The sequence below is a fragment of the Glandiceps talaboti genome, chromosome 11 (assembly GCF_964340395.1).
Source record: "Glandiceps talaboti chromosome 11, keGlaTala1.1, whole genome shotgun sequence".
Classification (NCBI taxonomy): domain Eukaryota; kingdom Metazoa; phylum Hemichordata; class Enteropneusta; family Spengelidae; genus Glandiceps; species Glandiceps talaboti.
In genome coordinates, this window is record NC_135559.1 from 3341185 (window position 1) to 3364110 (window position 22926).

The window sequence follows — 22926 nt, forward strand, 5'->3', positions numbered from 1 at the left end:
TACGGTTCAGTCATTTGCATATCATTGTTTACAAAAGCCAATGACATTTATTATCATATACCCAGCATCAATTCCAATGCAATTCAATGGAGAGCGCACACATCGAACCTGGGCAATAATTTTCCATATCATGTCCCGGCACACTTTGCCCAAAATATGGCAAGTGGTGCACTCATTGATATCCGTTTGCTGAATGATATGGCTTTGTTAATTTCTTCACTGTTTTTACATTTTCGCAAAAAAAATTAATTGTCAATGTATGTGATTATGTGATCCACTACACAAGGTATATGATAAAACCTTCATGACCCGGATATGGGTTTTGTGGACCTTGCTCGGTAGTATGGCTTATCGACCCTCCTAAATTTGGGCCCTTCCACCGTACAACCTCGGTCTGCAAAACCCATATCCGAGCTGTAAAGATTATTAACTTCAGCCTGTTGTAGGACTTCACTAGTACACCTGTTAATAGTTCAATGATGTTAAATATATCCTATCACTTACCGATATGTCATCATGAGGAAAAAACAGCATATCCCTCTGTCGGTCATCATGCATAAGTTTCTTATTCTGTACAAGAACATTTTCATAGTCAATGGGTTCCACTAGCTTGGGTTTGGCCTACAATAAAAGACAAGAAAAGAAAAGGTACATGAAATACAGATGTTCAAAAATGTACAGTAAAATGGTAGTTTGTCTAATTTGCATTTAGCTACACAGTGCAACAAAGTTTCAAACTTTGTTTCCATTATTTAAGGACAATATAGATTTGCAACAATGTAACGTAGTGTGTTGCCAATAATCCAAGTATGTAGAGTGGAAATGGGTATTGTTTTCTAATGATAATTTCCAACTTATACATATCTGTGTATTCTGAAAGATAATAATAATAATGTTGGGTTCTTATATAGCGCTTTCCCACACCGTAAAAGCGCTTTACAATTTATTACCCCTGGCTTGGATCAGAACGGCACAACGGCCCTTTAGTCTTCCTCAACTCCCCGGGGAGCATACAATCCATTGCAGCCATTTCAGCGCATAGGATTAAAGCCTTCACATTGCAACCTACATCCTACCAGGTCCCCAATTATACAGCTGGGTTGACTGAAGCACAGTCGTGGTTCAAATCTTGCCCAAGGACTTTAACCACTCAGAAACAAACAGTAGGCAGCGACGGGGCTTGAACCTGCAACCTGTAGATTCCAAGCCAGTCACGCTAACCATTCACCCATCATGACTCCACTCCAGATCTAGTTGTTGGTCCACTTATTTACCCACTTGCTACCCGAGATTACCGGGTTGAGTGCATTATAAAGCAGAAACATTGCCTGGATCTTTCAGGCTCATATATGTGTTGAGTGAAAAAAATTTTTTTACTCTGAATGCTAACACAGTTTTACTCCTGTTTATAACCTGTCTACTCCCTTGATCTGCGACTCCGCTATACTTCTTCACTATGGATAACATAGAATGAATGATGCAGAGTTACAGATCCACTAAGTAGACAAGCTATTAACGAAAGTCCAAATAAAGTTACCAAATCAACTCTTCCCATGGATTGTGGTGTTCACAATTCCTCTCTGGTGTATACACAGTCTAGAATTGATTTGATGGCCATTTGGATTATGGCTATAGCAGAAACAATATATGAAATGTCATGTTATGTTATACAATATAGTAATAGTCCAATGACATTGTGTTATATGGATGATTGGTACCATTTTTTTTCTCATTTACATCAATATATAACGTTTTCCCACTCTGTGCTCAAAGCACTTTACAATTATTACCCCTGGCTTCCTATCGGCACAACAGCCCTTTATACTTCTCAACTCCCTGGGTAGCATACAATCTATTGCAGCCTTTATAAGCACATGGGATTAAAGCATTCATGTACATTGCAACCTCTATCCTACCAGGTTCCCAATTATATAGCTGGGTTGACTGAGGAACAGTCGTGGTTCAAATCTTGCCCAAGGACTTTAGCCACTCAGAAACAAATGGCAGTGATGGGGCTCGAACCTGCAACCTGCAGATTCCAAGCCAGCCACTCTAACCATTCGCCCATCATGACTCCACAACCTGCCACCTGCAGATTCCAAGCCAGCCACTCTAACCATTCTCCCATCATGACTCAATATTTTCTGTCCATGGACTTTCTCCTCACAGGACCATAAAGTCTTTAAAGTTATGCATACAACTGCAGACTTTACATGTTTTTTCCATTTAAATTTTTTGTATTATAAACATTTTATGGGTTTGACATTTTAACATTCCATGTTACATTGTAAGGTATGTATAGTATATAAATCATTTCTTCACTGTAAATTCACAAGTATGGCTAAGGTATACCACTATAAAAGTACTGTTGTCGCTGATACCCAGCCAATTACACAATACTTTCAGTAATGTGACAACTCTTTCAACAGTTATTCCCAAAACATCATTTCTTTTCATCTGAGGACCTTTTATCTTAACAAGTTTTTATTCCTGTACTAACCTGGGACCATAGTTCATTACACAACACTTAGACTTTCTGCTAGTCAAGCATCTGGGGAAATTGGAATGGAAAAAATCTCCATACCATGATGGTCACACAGAAATGAAAGCATGTATGCACAATGGAGCAATTTATACAAGTTTTGAAATGTGCAACACTATGCAGACTTATAGGTTGCAATTGTCATGTTCATACAAGCTACTGTTCTATATGTAAGTTTCATCTTGAAATGTAGCATATTCTTAGATTACATGGAAGATATTCAGAAACAAGGTACAGATACAAACTATGGTAATATTAACAATAACATACCTCTATGGGGCAATTTAGAAGTCATGAAATGGGGTTTATTTTAATTAATGATATTTAGAGCTTATGAGGATTATTTTGTTCTTTACAACTGGTGTTACCAGAACAGCAACCGTTGTAGTTCATAACTACATGCCAAGTACGTCATCACACTTCAAATTAATCATCTGACTTACAATTTACAATGACTGTAGCCCAGCGACTTGGCTATCTGACTTGACATACTGGCTTAAGAAAGACAGCTCTGGCAATTTGATATTTTCGAGCCAAGTCTCTAGCTAATAATCTCTAGCTAACAAACTTTAATAGTCTGTAAGATCTGACATTCATCCCATGTGATAATTTATCAGCCATATGTACCAATCAGAGCTGAACAACAGACATTTCTAGGATAGCCATGGAGAAGGATTCAGAGCCATGGCTATCCATGGAGAAAGTTTCAAAGCCACGGATAGCCTCTAGATTACCTGTCTATCTAGTACATTTCATTCTGTATACCTTAAAGTTTCATTTTCTCACATAATTCAAATCAGAAGAAACCAATCAAAACATTTCCCATAATCCACACACATATAATAATTTAATACTTACTATTAATTCAAATTTATTTTAATCACTGGCGATTATAATATATTAAATTTAGGTAAAGCTTGACTAGAATCCAAGTTGTATTGCTCTACACTGCAACTTCAGGGTACTGAAATGTCTGGAAGTTGGGGCAGATTAGTACTACACGGAAAAGAATCCATGAGATATCACAAATTCAGTGTTTGAACACAGTGTAGTGCCCTCTAGTACTACTGTAGTTATACATATATACATTATGTTCAAATATCTTAAACTCTCGTGTTGACAAAATTTCATTGTATTTTTAGGCACAGACAAAGCAAATGAATCTTCTGTTTGTGCTTTAGGACAAGAACTGTGTAGAGTCAGGGTGGGTTTCAAACCATTACATGTAAAGAATCCATGTGATTGGCAAACTCACATTCCATGTTGACTTGTATTCAACAGTATTGCCACAGACACCTAGTACTGGTACATGTGTGCAGTATATTTATATCTCTTGAAATCCATTGTTGACAAAACTTCCAAGTCAGCAGGAATGGTGACAAGTGCAAGGACTGTCCTCAACGAACTATTTTGATATAAACCATACATGTGGTGGACCATATGGTGGTCAATGTCACAGCTATACTTTAGACTTGATAAGATTGACAGTGACTGATAAGATAATTTCACATGAAAGTCAGTACTGTGTTGTGTTGTAATCTAAATACCAATGTTGTCCTTGTCAGTTCATGGTTATCCTTGTAATTAAGATATGGCACTACCACAATATCAACAAGCGACCTATCGGTCAGAATAGCTCCGCTGTTTTTTTTTTTTATTTAATTTTTTATTTTGGTGACATGTAGAAGTGGTTCAGGTCTTCACTATGCAGTTTTGTTTTAGCGATGCAATAAAGTGGTTAGTGGTTTCATATGATGTCTCACTATAAAACACATTTTACACAGAAGTTGGTAATGTATTGTACTTTTATACCATAGTCACCATTTTATAACAAAAATCTACTGTTATGAAAAATTGCACAAAATCTCAGAAAAAAATGACTGGGAAATGCACACAAGAAAAAGAAAAAAAGAGGATTTTGAGGTTGGCTATAAATAATTCCAGTGTCTTACAGCTGTAACCCTGGAAAATTTTAATGATGAATGAAATAAACTAGGGATCTAAAATAATTTTGAGGCAATTTGAATTTCAATTTTCTAACAAATTTACAAAGTCAACAACATTCAACTTGTACTAGTTGTGGTAGATATATATAGGGAAGAAATGTATTAATCGCCATCTTAGTTTCCGTACGGCGACAATCTCAAGTACCCGGAAGAGAGTCATTCTCAGCCATACGTTACAGTGGTAACACTCGTTCATGTTCGGTTACCTTTCACAAAGAAAACACAACGAAATGGTTGAAATGATCTTTTTTTTAATTTCTTTTCATCACAACAACAAAATCTGCGTGATTGATCAAAAGTGTTGTAAACTAAACCAGAAAGAATTATCGGACTGGCTAAACTTCCCGATGAACTGGAGTAAGGTCCTACTACTTCCAAGTAAGCCTCGATAGTACTATAGTACGTGAGAAAATCGTCTCAAACTAGCGATACAACTTTCAAAATATAACTTGACATGTCTTCATTTGTTAGAGTTATACAATTCAAGACGGGTTTTCACTCGAAAACAACAATTCTGTGAATAATGACACTCTGAACGCAGCGATTTCTCGGACGATGTTACCACTGTAACGTATGGCTGACAACGACTTGCTTCCGGGTTAGTCCCTCGTGCATACGGGTGGATTGTCGGCGATTAATACATACATCGTCTGATATTTTAATTCACAGTGTTTCTTGTGACCGGCGCCTGTCAGCAGACTCTGCCATTTTTTTCATCATTCCATTGTATTTAAACCTTGTACTTGACATTTCGCAATATTTATAATTCTCAACAAAATACCTCAACATGCCTCACTTCGCTCGTACTCAAAGCAGCCCCGCGCGGTATGATCACTGACACTGATGACATGATGAGAGAGAACCTTTTCGGATTTACATGTAAAACGGGGAAAGATACGCAAAACATAATGCAAAGTCTGAAGCCAAATTAAAGTTGTAATTATTTTAATTATTTTTACTTGCCAAATATTTGCATTTTGGAAAGGCAAGACACGTTCATGTCGTTTAACTTTACATGTGAACTGTCGGCCATATAAACTTCAACCGCATGTCTGGCATGCCCTTCCTTACGCAAGTTGTCTGAATTCTGGTTCACTGTCATTCCAAATTGCACGACAATATAGAATTAACCACAAGTTACATGTTATCTGAAAACATCACACTTTTATAGTGGGTCTGAAGTGTGATTTTAGTGAGTACCAAGAACGTCCTGTGTTGATACTCAAGATACTTGCTGTGGAAAATCGCTCGGTCAAATGAGGTCACCTTCAGCTTCTGGTCGAATCAGGATAGAGTATGCAAATGAGGATGTTGCGGACTGATTTGAAGTTTACAACCCTGTTTCGAACAAACGCTTGTCATTTGGGCGCCCAATGCGTAGAATTATGACTATAGCACATATTACATTGCTTGTTTGACGTCAATAGTGTCTTTTGAAAAGTGGCAGTTTACTTAAAGTCTCGTCGACTGATTTCCAATATGGCGTCGGTCATTATGCTCATTAACATATTCATTTTTTTTTCAAATTACAAAAAAAAAATCATAAAAAATAAAAATGAGGATGTGCTGACTTGAAATTAACAAATCTGAGTAAGCTACCCCCTGCGCATCAACACGCCAGATATCAAAGCAATCTAATAAGAGGTTTTCAAGGAGTTGATGAAAATGACATTTTATGAAAAAAAATCATAAAAAATTGAAAATGGCACAGATCAACTTGGCATGAACAAATCTGAATAGCCTCCCCCCAGGGAACATGCACACCAAATATCGAAGAATTCCGACTGTCACTTCCGGAGTAGATAGTAAAAATATAAAAGTTTGACGGACACCTATGATTCACTCTACTCTCTATACCTCAATACCCACCTATACCTAAAGCTACGCTTTCAGCTTTCGCTGACAGCGGAGCTAAAAATATAGAACCAATGCCCAACACCCCTACTGTGCAATATGACAGCCTGTTAATGCACTGACTGTGACTTCTATAGCTGAAAGGCTAGGCTGCATAGGGTGCATGCTACAAGATGAACCCTACAGTTTATTCTTTTGAAATAAAACATGTAATGTGCCAGTAAATTGTGATCACATTTTCAGCTAATGCTCATTGCGTGGGCTTCCCAAATTTACAATGTTGGTGTATTGTCAGTCCAGATCTTATACCTACCGACACTCTCTACAATTGTAGTAATCGTAACACATATAGGAAACTAGACTAGTGTATTGTATAAAGCCATCATTTGTCTTTAGTCCAGTTCCTATATACAGTATCGTTACGATTTATACCTTCACTCACAAAAACAACAACACCAAAGTTGACATCCAGACTAATACATGATGTATACACAAGTGACACTTTCTACGTACATCAATGACAAGAAGACTTCTATAATTTAAAGGTCTCTGACTAGAATAGCTGAGTCACAAGTGGTTATATACTACTATAGTGAAGTAGATATGCCATGCTGAAACAGTACCCAGTGTGAAACTAAGGTTGACTTGTGGTGACTGGTGTTATACTCAAGAGTGATAGTTATGACCTCACTACAAAGTTATTCCTATGTGTACTACCCCGGTATACTACAAACTGACTACATACATTGTAGATTGACTGAATCACACCACTTTAGTCATGGCCTACTTTAAGCTGATGGGAAAGTCAACTGTTAATATTCAATAGAAATCCATTTGCAGGACTAATTCAGGATTCTCCCTTATTGAAAGTTTTCCCCAAAGTGAATTAAAATTTCAACTGCACAATATATGATTTTATACATACAAGCGTATGAGAGAATGGCTGCCAAACTTATATTTTTATCTATTATTTCTATAGCTTGACTTTAGATAATATATCACTGACTACATTGTCTAATGTCCAGTGAAATATACTATACTGTATTATGTGAATGAATTAATGAATGGATGGAATGAATGGATGGATGGATGGATGGATGGATGGGATGGATGGATGGATGAAATGGGTAGGTGAGTGGATGGATGGATGGATGGATGGATGGATGGATGGATGGATGGACGGACGGACGGACAGATGGATGGACGGATGGACGGATGGATGAATGAATGAATGAATGAATGAATAAATGAATGAACGAATGAATGAACGAATGAATGAATGGTTTAAAAGCCATTATCCCCCCACCCTACCATCCCCATCACTCTCCAAAAATAACATGCTAGTTTAGAATCAACACTGTTGTATACTATCGAGATGAGTTATACAATACTCGTATTTCATTCAAAGACAAAAATACGTAAATACCCAATAATTACCATCTCTTTAAGACTAGCCCATCATTTTGAAATGAATACCCAATGTATTAATTTCTATTATTTAGCTTTTAAATGTATGTCAAAAATTATCCTACTTGAAATATTGAAGTGATCCATTTCAACACAGAGTGACGGAATCAAAGATGATCTTTTTTCGTTATTGGTACAAAAAAACAGATAACCCACAGCTAGATAATTTATAACTGTAATTTGAATCATGTTTGTTTTCATGTGTCATCTTCTGATTAACACAATTCAACATATCAAATACATGAAACATACAATACATGACATCATTATTTGGATACCAGCTGAGCAGTTTGACCTGATAGTGACCTGGTGCTGACCTCATGACCTGTGTCAGTATGTGTATAAACTGACAGATCAATGATATACCAACCCAGTATTTAAACAGACCATGACTTATGTGTCACACAGACCACGCTATCTTTATAAATTATATCAACTGAATTGATATTGATGATATTAATGATCAGAAAATCTCTGTTTTTATAGTTCTCTATATTTTAATGTTTGCATCTCTGAAGTGTTTTTTTTGTGTGTGTGTGCTGGCTGCAGCCCTTACATATTTACTCAAGCATAGAGAAATGGTTGTAATTTGACATATGCTACATAAGATAAAGAGTATATAAACATAGTCTTTGACATAGAAGCAATGTTGTTTTCAGTTCTTCCTGCTGAAGGTAGTTTGTTTATGGCACCAATACTACAATAGTGTGTCATTATATCTAACAACATTCTCGCAAACCAGAGTTATTATTTCTACCACAACATTTCGAAATGGGAGGCTCTTTAAGAACGTTGCAGTAAAACAGGCCGTGGTTTGCGACGATGATCTGACAATAGCACCATAAATAGGCTAAATGTGAGGTGAATGTGACCCCTTGCATTGAGGACGGGAGATTGGCTCTGAAACGAGGGAAGGGGAAGGGGACGGGGGGGGGCAGTCGGTGACTGTCATGAACAATATATCATTAGAGGACTTTCCCTTCAATTGTTTATGCAAGATGGGACATCACAAATGATCATACTGTAATATAATTGGCAAAAATATCATACAAAATATTGTTTTATGAGTTTGAGCTCTAAACTGAATTCATAAATTGTACATGAAATACTTGTCACAGCAGATGGTATCTCATATCATCTTCTATAACACTGATAACTATATCATATATCATAAGTCCTTGTTTTAGAATGGTATCTGCTGTAATAAAGATGACACTACCTATCATAGTATCATACAGGGAGATACTGGTGTACATTGACTGGCTGTCACACTGCATGATATATGTCATAAAAAGTTGATGTACTTTTTTTCACTACAAGTTTTTATGATGCTGATAATCATAATAATATGTCAAAAATCCCATAAAACTGTCAAAGATGTATTGTTGTTTTGCTGCTCTAAAGGTACATCTTTACTTGACTGGCGGTCAACTTCTCCTTGTACGTTGTAAATGGGATGGAAAGGACTATGTGTATTGAAGTGGAGTTCAAGACTACACTTTTACTCTAGAGGCAAGTCTGGATGCTGAGTGGAGGTGTAAATTGTAACGATATCGTACAGGAATTGTAGATTATTCAGAGGCTATCTGTGGCTTTGAATCTCTAGATCTCTCTTCAAAGCCACGGATAGTCTCTAGAATATATCTATATATACATATAGTGAACTGGCAGTGCTGCATGGTAGAACGCCCAGGGTATGTTCAAACACAACACAGTATATTTATTATACTTTCACTGACATGGACTGCCATTATCATGTCAAATGTCTTATTTCAAGTGTATACTTGTATTAGTTGTCCCAAAGGAGTCACTTAAAATGGTGAAATTGTACATGAATGATGAAGTATCAAATGGAGTGGAAATCAATGTTTGTCCCAATTCCATATCATCCACTGTTGTCACTATGACAATATTTTTCTTCAAAGTTCCAAAATTTCATAATCCAATGTTTTGGTGCTTTTTTTTTCAATTTGGTTGCACACCTCTTCAAAATCAATTTCAAATTTTGTTCAACTTCAATCACATCCCTTCCCTCACAATTCCTTTACAAAGTTTTCCCTATTTGAAATTGCGATCTCATCTATAAACATACTTTTATGTGTTTCCTCATTATTACAGGGAGTCAGTTCTGAACATTTTGACCTAAACTGTATGATCTAAACTGTACCATTAGTCTAAAGGCTGTCTGTGGCTTGAATGAATACTGTAGTATGACCTAAACTGTACGTTAGTCTAGAGGCTATCTGTGGCTTGAATGAATACTGTAGTATGACCTAAACTGTACCGTTAGTCTAAAGGCTATCTGTAACTGGAATGAATACTGTAGTAAGACCTAAACTGTGCAGTTAGTCTAAAGGCTATCTGTAACTGGAATGAATACTGTAGTAAGACCTAAACTGTGCAGTTAGTCTAAAGGCTATCTGTAACTGGAATGAATACTGTAGTAAGACCTAAACTGTGCAGTTAGTCTAAAGGCTATCTGTAACTGGAATGAATACTGTAGTAAGACCTAAACTGTACCGTTAGTCTAGAGGCTATCTGTGGCTTGAATTGAATGGATACTGTAGTATGACCTAAACTGTACCGTTAGTCTAGAGGCTATCTGTGGCTTGAATGGATACTGTAGTATGACCTAAACTGTACCGTTAGTCTAGAGGCTGTCTGTGGCTTGAATGAATCCTGTAGTATGACCTAAACTGTACCGTTAGTCTAAAGGCTATCTGTGGCTTGAATGAATACTGTAGTATGACCTAAACTGTACTGTTAGTCTAAAGGCTACCTGTGGCCTGAATCTTGTTGAATAAAAGAACGATATTGAGATTCAAAGGCACAGATAACATTTAGACTAATCTTACTAATTCTTAGTACTAAGTTAACAAATTGACCACTTGTCTGACATAAGTACAGAACTCATGAATAGGATGGTTAAAATTGACAGTTGTGAATCACTTCAATTAAATCAAATAGCTCACAGATTAAGTTGCATCTATACGTGCTTCCTACTCCTGTACAGGTTTTAATAACAATACAAGATCCACATGATAACCAGTGTGTCATTTATATCAGCTGACGCATCTATAATATGTGACTAACACATGGCCTGTTTGTACAACTTGTCAATATTATTAGTTCTCTATTAGTAGGAGTTACAGATGATTCGATACCACATTGACATTCAGACTATACCAGTCTAGTTCCTATACAGTATTGTTACGATTTACACCACCACTCACAGGGGTTTAGTTGGAAACCATGTTGGCATCCAGACTAAGGCTATATTAACTCTATTTATTGAAGGGTACATGTCTTTCATTATCCACTCATATTTAAATACAGCAATTTTAATTTTCAATTTTCAAAGGAGTAAAATGTCATAATAAAATATGGGTGTAATAACAAAAGAATTCATTCCACAATGGCCCAAAGAAAATGAAAGGTTGAAGTTGGTAAAATGTAACCATGATCCTAAGTGACATTACTTGGTTTCTGAACAGAAATTGTAAAGGATTGGCATAATTATTAATAAAGAAGGTAACTTTATTCTAAATTGTTTACAAACAAACAACCCCATACAACTTACATAAAGATGTCAATAAAAGTTAGGAAATACAAATACATACATACAGACAGAGACATACAGAGAGACAGAGAGACAGACAGACAGAGAGACAGACAGTCAGACAGACAGACACATACATACATACATACATACATACATACATACATACATACATACGCACGCACGCACGCACACACACACATACATACATACATACATACATACATACATACATACATACATACAGATGGTGTGTTTAGTAATCACATTGGTATACCTGTAATATAGACTCATGTTATACAGTCATATGATATTAATACTACTAGTAAGTGGTGACCTTGTTTGAATATGATTTATGGGAAACAAAAACTAACAAAGATGAAGTCTCCTAAAACTAAATATTATCATATTTATATCAATCTACTGGTTTCACTTACAATACTAACAAAATAGAAATACATGAATCAATCATCATGATGAGTCGATCACAGAGAATTGGGAACCAGTGTGAAAGAAACCTGTCTCATATAATTATGGAATATGACACTGACAGAAACCCATCTGTAAAGTTAATATTTACCATTATCTTCAAATAATGACACGGTATTGATATTTTCATATCATATAATATTTTATAGAAATGCTACAAACTGAAATGCAATTTTTGATCATTAATATGACCTTCAAATCACAGTACTCAATACATGTAACATAAAGGGTTCAAAATAAGCAGTAGTCCAGGACACATAGACTACCTCATTAGCAGAAATTCACGGTACAGACTGCTAAACATCATATCCAGACTACCAAATTAGCAGTAGTCCAGGACACATTGACTACCACATTAGCAGTAGTTCTCTGCACACATTGACTACCACATTAGCAGAAATTCACTGTACAGACTGCTAACCATCATATCTAGACTACCAAATAAGCAGTAGCCCAAGACACATTATAGACTACCTATACCAAATTAGCACGTTCTGGAGAAAGCACTGCATACTAAACATCATATCAAGACTACCAAATTAGTAGTCCAGGCGATATATTAATAGCCGAAACTGTTTACTTAGCTAAATTTGAATGTATGAAGTGTAGAAGTTATGTTTAACCACTCACACATGTTGTTGTTAGTGCCTTTACATTTCAACTTGACTTTCAAATTATATTTGAGTAGAAAATAACACCAATAATCAATGTGGATATAGAAATTGAAGGATGATAATTAACGGTCTTGACAATAGGTCTAAATTACAAATTGGCTAATTACTGAAATGTTAAATAAAATTATCCATAATCAATTTACTGTTGTTAAGAAATACTTGGCCACAACATGTATATTTACCAATTCTTTTATTTGTTTGTATCAATAAATATGTATGTAAATAATAACTATTTTCATATTCATGAATAAAAATTTAAAAATCTTGGTCTTTACCCTATTTTAACACTTACTACAAATTGCCTAGCACATTTTTATCCCTTTGTGTTCAATTTGTAATATGTAAATTTTTCAAAAACTGCACATGTACCATGTAGATTTCATTATACATGAAAGTATCCACATGTGCAGAATATGTGTACATTATTCACATCAATGTACAGGTCGTTTCATTCACATGACATCAAATCTAAGCAACCAAAGTTTCATCAATTACAAATAATTTAAATTCTTTAGAATCCAAAGTATGTTGGTTTTTATTATTAAAATGACAAAATAATCATGATAAATTAACATTCTTCCTCTTCTAAATGTAACCATTCATCTTATTTGTGTCACAACTATTTTGGGAGGTCACGGGGAGGGGGCACAAAATGAGTTTGTAAGTTTTAGGGTTGTAATTTTCTCTGTAGATTGAATGTATATGTACTTGTTGCAGTATCACTTGATGTTACAATCGACAGAACTCAAACCTGTTATTTAGGAATATTAGATGTATGATTCAATGACAATTTATCTTATGTAGACCAAAAATCATAATGCCAATAAACAGCCATTATGCTATCAAATGTGCAACAAAGCCAGAATATAATTGCAGTGCCATTTGCTGTATGTATGTGTTAGGAACTACCAGTCAAGTGCATGGGACTACCAGTCAAGTTCATGGGACTACCAGTCAAGTTCATGGGACTACCAAAATTAAAAACTGGTAGCCCAGGCAGACTACCAGGGAAAAAAGTTAATTTCGAGCCCTGAGTGAAGACATGCATTAATATTACATTATATTAGTATGGGTTAATTATGGTTTAATATAAGTATTTTCACTTGAGATAAATAATTTATAAAACTTGAAGCTTGTGCCACATTTAAACGATAAATATTATCAGTTCAAAATATTCCTATTTAATATCAATCTAATGTTCACAGTAAATCTTCTCAGTAATCTATATACTATAATCTTCTCAGTTCAGTAATCTATATACTATAATGTGGTGAAAAACTAAACTATTTCTTGGGTAAGAGTCATGTCTGGGGTCAATTATTTCTATCCAGATTTAATATGACTGAACTAACAGGCTATATATGGGTGATTGAACAAAGCCCAATATATTAACATCAGTGTGTTTTCCCCAGTCATGCTTGTCCATTACTTGATCTAGTTATGAGCAATTTCTTAATGGAATTCATTGTGACCGGCTTGGTATAACAATTACAGACTTGTGAACAATTCTGTGAAAGCACACAGAGAATACTATTGTACAGTATTGATATATACAACACAATATATTTCCTTCTTACACAGAGATGATACTCAACAACGAAACTGAAATTGTACTGTCATGTTTTAACGAAGTAGAAATATTGAAAAGTAGCTTTTTATGAGAATTTTATGTAAATGTTGAATCTAACGATGGGAAACAACACTATAATGACATCAACACTATAATTACGACAGCTCAGCTGAAGTGATATTTACCTCATAAAAATTCTAGACCTGGTTTGAGTATTTTCATCCTTATTACATTTCACCTGAAAACACACACTAGTATTATTTTGCAATTTTACCGTTTTATATTTTTTATCACCATTTTCACCATCTTATAGGTTTTGATATTATTATTTTACAAAAATAGAATTATCTTTTTTATGTGCTACGTTTTTATGAACTTCCTCAACATAAATCATTGACAAAATAGCTACTGTATTTTTCCATACGAGTTAAATCCTGATAAAAAAAAATCCTCATCATATTGGTATTTCTGAGATGACATTTCACTTTAAATATATATTTCTAATAATACGCTTCTGGCAATAATTTTACTGAAACCTGGATATTAACTGCAAAGATTTTTGGTATATATCACGTGATGAATTAGTTTCAAGAGTAATGTGAAAGATAGTTGAAATGTTGGTCTGTCAATGTTTGACTGGATGTATCTATTTATTATGATTGGAATGACAGGTGATTTAGTCCATGCTGGATTATGTACGAGTCTAAGTAATAACTCTCTACAAATATCACAGACTTCATGGAAGGAAAGATAAGCTGAGGTATAATTCTGAGTAGAATAATCAGCTTTCAAATGCCAAAAGTTACTGAAGATGTTCATTTGACTGTCGAACCAGGAAGTGACATACACAGCTGGAAGGCTGATCATCCCACCCAAAAACCACCAGTAGACCAAAACCTTTAACATGGCAAGGTGCTTAATACATAATATGATTCACTGAACAATAAAATAAATACACATGTGACATCATACCTTTTGTAGATCTAAGGTTGGAGGTGTAGAATCAAGATGACCGTTCTCTGAAATCGTTGACAAGTCTCCATTGAGATATCCATTGACAGTGGCCATGCTTGGCAATACATACAGGCTTATTGAATGAAACAAAGTTTAATCGGATGGGATATGATGATTTACTCTGTAGGGGAGGCCAGACAGGTTATTTCAATACAGTTTCTGTCACGCTAGTTTGCCAGTCAGGAAGTTTATTATGAGACAGCTACAATGGCCTCTTTGCTTTGATTCACATCATTGGTCAACACTTAAATAGACTATTCCACTAAACCAGAGGTATGTACTTATGCCATGAATGTATCTTGAAAACTTTCCTAACCTTGGAAAAAATTCTTACCCTACTGCAGTCAAAGTTTATCACCTGATCTGAAATGTTATCAATATAATGCTGATTTAGTAGCTAGTTTCAATTTTTTTCTTTGTAGGAAAGTCATGTCGGCATGTGGCTAGAAGTGGCACATCTATTCATTGACAATTTTCCTATACAACTACATTTTTGGACTTGTTTTAATATACATTTCAAATGCTTATTATAGAAATTAGAAGACACATTTTTTTTTTCAATTCGCCATAATATTTTATCTATCCAAAAAATAGACTCTACTATTAAAAGTATCTACAATGAAAAGAAATGACATTATTTTTATCACAACTTGGAAAATCTCAAATATTTAGATAAGTGTTGTTGTTACGCCCTAATCAGACTTCTCAACCATGTGAATGATATCTGATAGTGTGGGATGACACATCATATCTTACAAATGAGAAAATCTGTATTTCTAAAATATATGAAACCATTCAGACACTGAAATTACAAATGTTTATTAGTACTATACCCCTCCATGTAATTCAATGACACCTTCCTGTAACATAGTCAACCTGGTGGCTATAGGTATGTGTTACTGACATTGATAACATTCCTATGTAGTTAGAAGACAGTGTTAGCTAGCTATTTACCTTGGGTGTGTATTCCCATTATATGGCCCTAATACATGATTATAGAGACATACAGTATTGAAGAAGAGGGCACCTCAAGGGAATAATGTCACCAAAAAATCTGTTAAAATCTCTCTAAACTTTTCCATATAAAGTCTGGTCCTTTTGAAATAAAGAAAGAAATTTTGGGGTTTAGGCCAAAAAAAAAAGAGTATTGTTTCTGGTCAGGACATTTTGTCTAAGTGACGCAATTTTTTTAATTTATTAATTTATTTATTTTTTTATTCTTAACAAACATGTCACTCAATCTACTATTTATGGCAGTTACTGTTCTCTTTATTTGGTACTTTAGAGCAAGTGTGTGTGCTTGTTCAAGATTGACTCTGCAGTTTTCTTCACTGAAGTGTGTAGGGAGGGTTCTTTTTGTGTTTCCCCTTGGATCTGCAGACTGCATGGGGTGGACAAATAAGAAAAAAAACGAGATGGATGCGAAGGTATTTAAGTGATGTGTGCACTGACCAGAAACAATTTCTTTTTTTATGGCCTTAGTCATCTTGTTTTCAAGGGACCTGGCAATCTTTTATTTTTCCATTGAGTTAACAGAGTATTTGATGGCCATATTGGATTTGGTGGCCATATTGGATTCTAAAATGGCTTAATTCTGATAACATTTTGAGCTCTACTTCAAACACTTGTATGGTTGCCCCTGATTTTTTTTCTCTTGACTTTCAATAAGACAGGGTTTGACTTTTCTTCAACAAAGTAACTGCAAAAGTTTTAATTTGATATTTCCAAGGTAAATACTGCATAATATTGAAACCAAATGTCCACTTCTTGGTGTATTTCAGTATCATTACACAAATTGCTTCCTGTGATACCCAGACTGATTTCTGAGGGAAGTATTCATATGAAACTAGATTTTGTTGTGATAGACCACAGTCCTTCTATCACTGTGGATAAACAAAGGAAAACACATATGACGTAAGGTTGTGTTCAAATATGTAACAGCCACATACAAATTACCTAGACAGGAATGCAATGATATTGTTGGTATGTTATTGTGTAAGTATACTCTGACCTCGTACAGTACCTGTACCATGTCATATTTTGTATTCATGTGGTATTTCACTTCATTTGCATTTTCACTGGGCTTTCATTTTTGACGTATCTTCACTGGTGTCTCTTTCACCGTCTTAAAGTGGGAATGCTTTTGTCAAAGATTTTATATTTCTCCAGTGAAACCTGAGAAGAATTGCATTTCGATGTTATTCCCAATATTTTTCTCTGTTCTGCTTAGGAAAATATGAGTGCCCTAAGGGGCCTTGTCACTAAATCGTTAGACAAATAGTGACAAAAACTAAATCCTTAGGTCATGAGTATTTTCTAGTTTAGTACCTATACAGTATCGTTACCATTAAACGTCCACTCATAGACTGTGGTTTAGTAAAGTTGACATCCAGACTAGTATTTTCTGGCTGGCTAAATGAAGAAGAACACTCAGGAATAATTTAAATTATACCTCCTCAAGCATAATTTGTGAAAAATCAGGAAAAATAATGAAAATTAGGAACATTTGGACACTTTGAGCACTATAGGACAATGTCATAGATACAAGTTGTCGTGATGAAAAATAACCAGTGTCCAAAAAAACCTATATTTTTGTTTCAACATTACAACACATTAATCTGGCTTATTATGTGTGGGATAATTTTTCTTTTCTACAATATTTCATAATTGCACCATGCCTGATAGATTATTTACAGCTAACATTTATACAGCGTCTGTCTGGTTATTAATGAAATCTTAAGATTCCAGCTTTTAATTCAGAGGCCCCCAGGAATATTGACCATTTTCCATAATCTCATTGCTATCAACAATAATTTAATAATTATGTTGACATAATATAACATACTATTTATTTCTTAATCAATAACAAACACAGAATAGCCATCTAAGGTTGCAATGAGTGACTGCCTGTGTGCAGTCAATGACTTTACCATGGATATAAACAGTAACGATGTCTTGACTGTACAGTAATGAAATTAAACACCTAAATTATTTCTAGAAATGAGTCAATGACATATTGAATTCATCACATTGGTACCACTATGCACAATATGACAGTCACATACCCAAGTCATGCAGTACAGAATTTCTAGTATTTTTGTTATGGGTTTCACATCATGATATGATAGAGTTGGAATAAAGGTTACATAAAAAAGGAGAAACCTTGTCAAATTCAACAAATTTTATATTCATGATAGAACTATGGTTGGAACCTAGTAGTTTGGATGCCAACTGCGGTGTGAGTGAAGGTATTGATCGTAACAATACTGTAATGGAACTAGACTAGTTGGAACCTAGACCTCCAGCACTGGTCATTTTTGAGTACATCCTCTCCGCAACACTTTTCCCAACCGTTTCTGTATTCAAATATAAAGTTAGATTATGATTTCATATAACAACTGACTCAACCTACTAGTATACATTGACTCAAGTCTAGCATGAAATATTCCCTCTGTGATTGGCTGATCATGTCTATCGATGACATTTTAGTCACTCAGCTCCACACCAATGACATCATCTGACACAAGGAGTAGATTTAAAATCCAGTAAAAGTTTGCGGCCAGGTTTTTTTGTCAACTCTACAGTAACATACACTGAAACCTCTACACATTGTGGAGAGGATGTAGTCGAAATCTGCCACCATGAAGGATCTTTGGTACAAAGGTTAGGAACCACAGAAAAACACCTGGGAAAAGGTAGGTAGATTTTATTTACTTACTTGCTGAGAACCCTAGAAAAACACCTGGCAAAAGGTAGGTAGATTTTATTTACTTACTGACCGAGAATCCAAGAAAAACACCTGGGAAACTAAGGTAGATTTTACTGACTTTCTGACCCTAACAAAATGTTAAAATACAAATCTTCCAAATGGGGTTGTATGTTTTTTAGGAGACTGAAAGATTCCCCACTGTTTGCACTCTTGTAACCATACATTTGTAAGTTAAAACACCAAATATATGATGACAGGAACATAGACAAATTCTTCAATCTAGTTTTTTGACATACATGTATTACATAATCTACTAGTAACATAAATGCAGCAAATGAGTACAGAATTATCTAACAGAGTAACAGAATACATTTCAACTTCAAAACATGTTCTCAAATAACAAGAGGAAATTAGAGGCTTAAAATTCGAAGACTTAATATTAGAAGTAAATGTTTTGTATTCACTCTAAACGTTATCTACATTTTGGGTGGCATTACCCAATAGATTCACTAATCTAATTCATTTACTTACTTATAGCAATATCTCATGACCACTCAGTATCAAATGGTCAAACCACTCTTTGATGACATCATTCATTTGGGTTACCATGGAAACCAATCAAGAAGCACTTTGTTTCATACTGGCGTTAAAAGTCGTTATCACAGTCAGAAAGTAGTAAATCCAATTTCTACATAGCTGATTTGATGTAAATGGGTAGACGATAGCTACCTAATCAAACCCATTCATAGGATACAGGATTGATTTAACTTGACAGCAGGAATTACAAATAAATGAGTCGTGAAGATAAACTTCCATCTTCCTCTTGTCTTTATTTTGAGATAAAAAATCAACCAATTATACTGAATTGGTTTCCATGGTGATTAGTACAGGCTTAATTTGATTGGACATCAGGAATTAAGAATGAATAAAATGGTCATATAAACTTCACTTTTCCTATTGTCGTCATTTTGACATAAAAATCAACCAATTATACTGAATTGGTTTCCATGGTAATTAGTACAGGCTTAATTTGATTGGACATCAGGAATTAAGAATGAATAAAATGGTCATATAAACTTCACTTTTCCTATTGTCACCATTTTGACATCAAAATCAACCAATTATACTGAATTGGTTTCCATGGTGACTAGTACTGGCATAATTTGATTGGACATCAGGAATTAAGAATGAATAAAATGGTCATATAAACTTCACTTTTCCTATTGTCACCATTTTGACATCAAAATCAACCAATTATACTGAATTGGTTTCCATGGTGACTAGTACTGGCATAATTTGATTGGACATCAGGAATTAAGAATGAATAAAATGGTCATATAAACTTCACTTTTCCTATTGTTGCCATTTTGACATCAAACTTGACCAATTATACTGAATTGGTTTCCATGGTAATTGGTATGCACCACACATGACTGATGTCGTATGAGAGGTGAACTGTGTGTATTTTGCATACCCTTCATTTCATTCAACCCATCTTGTGTGTTTATGGAATTTAACAATTACATTCTCCCATTTCATTCAACCCATCTTGTGTGTTTATGGAATTTAACAATTACATTCTCCCTGCTCAGTTCACACTATCAACAATTATTCTGCAAATCAAATTTCTGCATAAATCTTCACGAAATCCACTAAATACAAAGAATGTAAATATTCTCCAAATCTCAGAATACAGAGGCATATTGAAGAATTATCAAGATTTGACATTTAGGCAACATATAGGTCATCTAGAACTTAAGATGTGCAACACTGCCCTCAGGAGAGTTATGATTGAAAAAAATTACTTTGTAATAATAGCTACCAGTAATACTTTATGCATAATATGCTTGTTGAAATGCATCAACTGTAAAATAATTATGTACATAATGTTTTATGTTAGCATGAATTTAGAATTCCATAGTGTTGCTGCTTCTACCAATAACAATATTTTCAGTTTAGTCAGCTGTGATATGTACATTTTTGGAGATACAATATATATGGACCTTTCTTGCATATAGCGCCCTCTACACAAGGTGATGATTCATGACATATTATGCAAATTGACATGTTTAGGTTCTTTATGTAATGTAAATAACTAATAATAAATAATATTCACTTGTTCATGTATTAAAGTTCAATCATGTAGCGTCATAATTGTGTATTTTATTCTAGAATGTGTTCTGCAAAAAACATTAGATTTTCAATTTTTTTTTTTTTTAGCTTAAAAGTTATACAGCTATTTATGTCCATATATAACCTGGTAATTAACATATATTTACAACTGATCTTTTGTAAAAAATTGAGACATGTACTCTTCTACCACATTTATCTAGACCACACCATAGACCCTCCACCCAGGGTCTATGACCACACTAACAATTAAATGGTGTGACTTTGACACAAACTGTAAATATTTACATGTATTGTCTAAAGACAGATACAAACATGTACCAAATTATATATATTTGGAAGATCAATCCTGTAAATCAAACCGCCTAGTTTCAACAAAGTCAAGAATGCACTGAAACACTTAGTGCAAGCTGCCATCTGAAAACAGACTGACACAGACAGAGACTGAGACAGAGACAGACAGAGACACAGACACAGACACAGACACAGACACAGACACAGACACAGACAAAGACAGAGACAGAGAGACAGCGACAGAGACAGAGACAGACAGAGAGACAGACAGAGACAGACAGACAGACAGAGACAGACAGACAGACAGACAGACAGACAGACAGACAGACAGACAGACAGACAGACAGACAGACAGACATACATACACCACCACTGAAAGTCCATAATTGTTACATCTACATTATATTTGGTGACATTTAAACATTCTGTAAGTATATGTAGCAAACTCTTATAAATAGGTTTTAATGAATAGAAAACTTGCATTTCTTTCATAACTATAAACAACACAAAAATAAGAAGTTTTCAAATATTATCTATTTCACTTCCAACATGGGTAGAGTCTGGGAAAGGATCCTAAAATAAGTACAAAATCAATATACAGATAATGTGATAACAAACCAACCATACCCTCATAGTACTATGATAAAATACTCCTCGAGTACAACGAATAATACTCAAAATTGTACTATAATTCCAATTATGAAACCTGACCTCCCCATTAATCAATTTTGATCAAAATTTATATAAGCACTATAAAACAATTAACAATCCTAAAATTCTATCACCTAATTTTTTTTCTTCTAAATACAAGAATTTCAACACTTGAGTTTTGAATATAATATTCCAATGCCAGCACTACGACAAGACATGGTAACCACTGTACAAATGTATGTCTGTTGTAATGATTACAAGACCTATACACTTGTATCACTTTTGATCAAAATATAATTTTTAGAACTAGAAACGCTAGATTTTTATTACCATTTTTTTCGCCCAAAATGCTAGAATTTGAACACTTTTATGGTGTTATAATCCTGGCAGCGTGACAGGACATGTCTTTATCATGTCTGCTGTATTGACCAATTCTCTGTTTAATGAGGCACAACCAATTCATTGTCCCTGACTCTCATTCATATTTTCAATTAAGTTAAACTCAGACAGTCTACATGTAGAGAATGATAACATAGACCTCAGAAATTAAATAACTATTATTACTCGTCATAGTGTCAATAATTCTGAAAAAAAAAACACAAAGAGCCTTAAACTTATCAATCTTATCACAAATCATGAACTGATTCAATGTACCCATTCGAAAATTGATAATTACATTTCATAATGTATTCATAATATTTTGATATTGATATTTTTGTGACTCCAATTAACATAAAATGAATGGATTTCTGGGTTCAATTCTCCCAAATAATGGTATCATTTATTTATTACCAATATTATATCAAAATAATTCATCAGTGGAAATATTCTATTTTCAAATATAAAATGTCACAATTTTGGACTTTCAAAATACAACTACCATATTTTGATCAACTTGCCACACATTTCAGTATAATTGTCTGCGAAAAGGGTTTTGAACTCCATGAACAGAGATAGTAAAATATGG

At 34.5% G+C, this 22926-nt stretch overlaps 1 protein-coding gene across 1 annotated transcript in view; it reads right to left on the minus strand.

Moving 5' to 3' along the window:
- LOC144442178 (dedicator of cytokinesis protein 9-like) overlaps positions 1 to 22926 on the minus strand; it is a 121462-nt gene that overhangs the window by 87530 nt on the left and 11006 nt on the right. The window contains exon 2 of the mRNA XM_078131450.1: positions 505 to 621. Coding sequence (XP_077987576.1) covers positions 505 to 621 — 117 coding nt within the window. The remainder of the gene's footprint in view (positions 1 to 504; positions 622 to 22926) is intronic.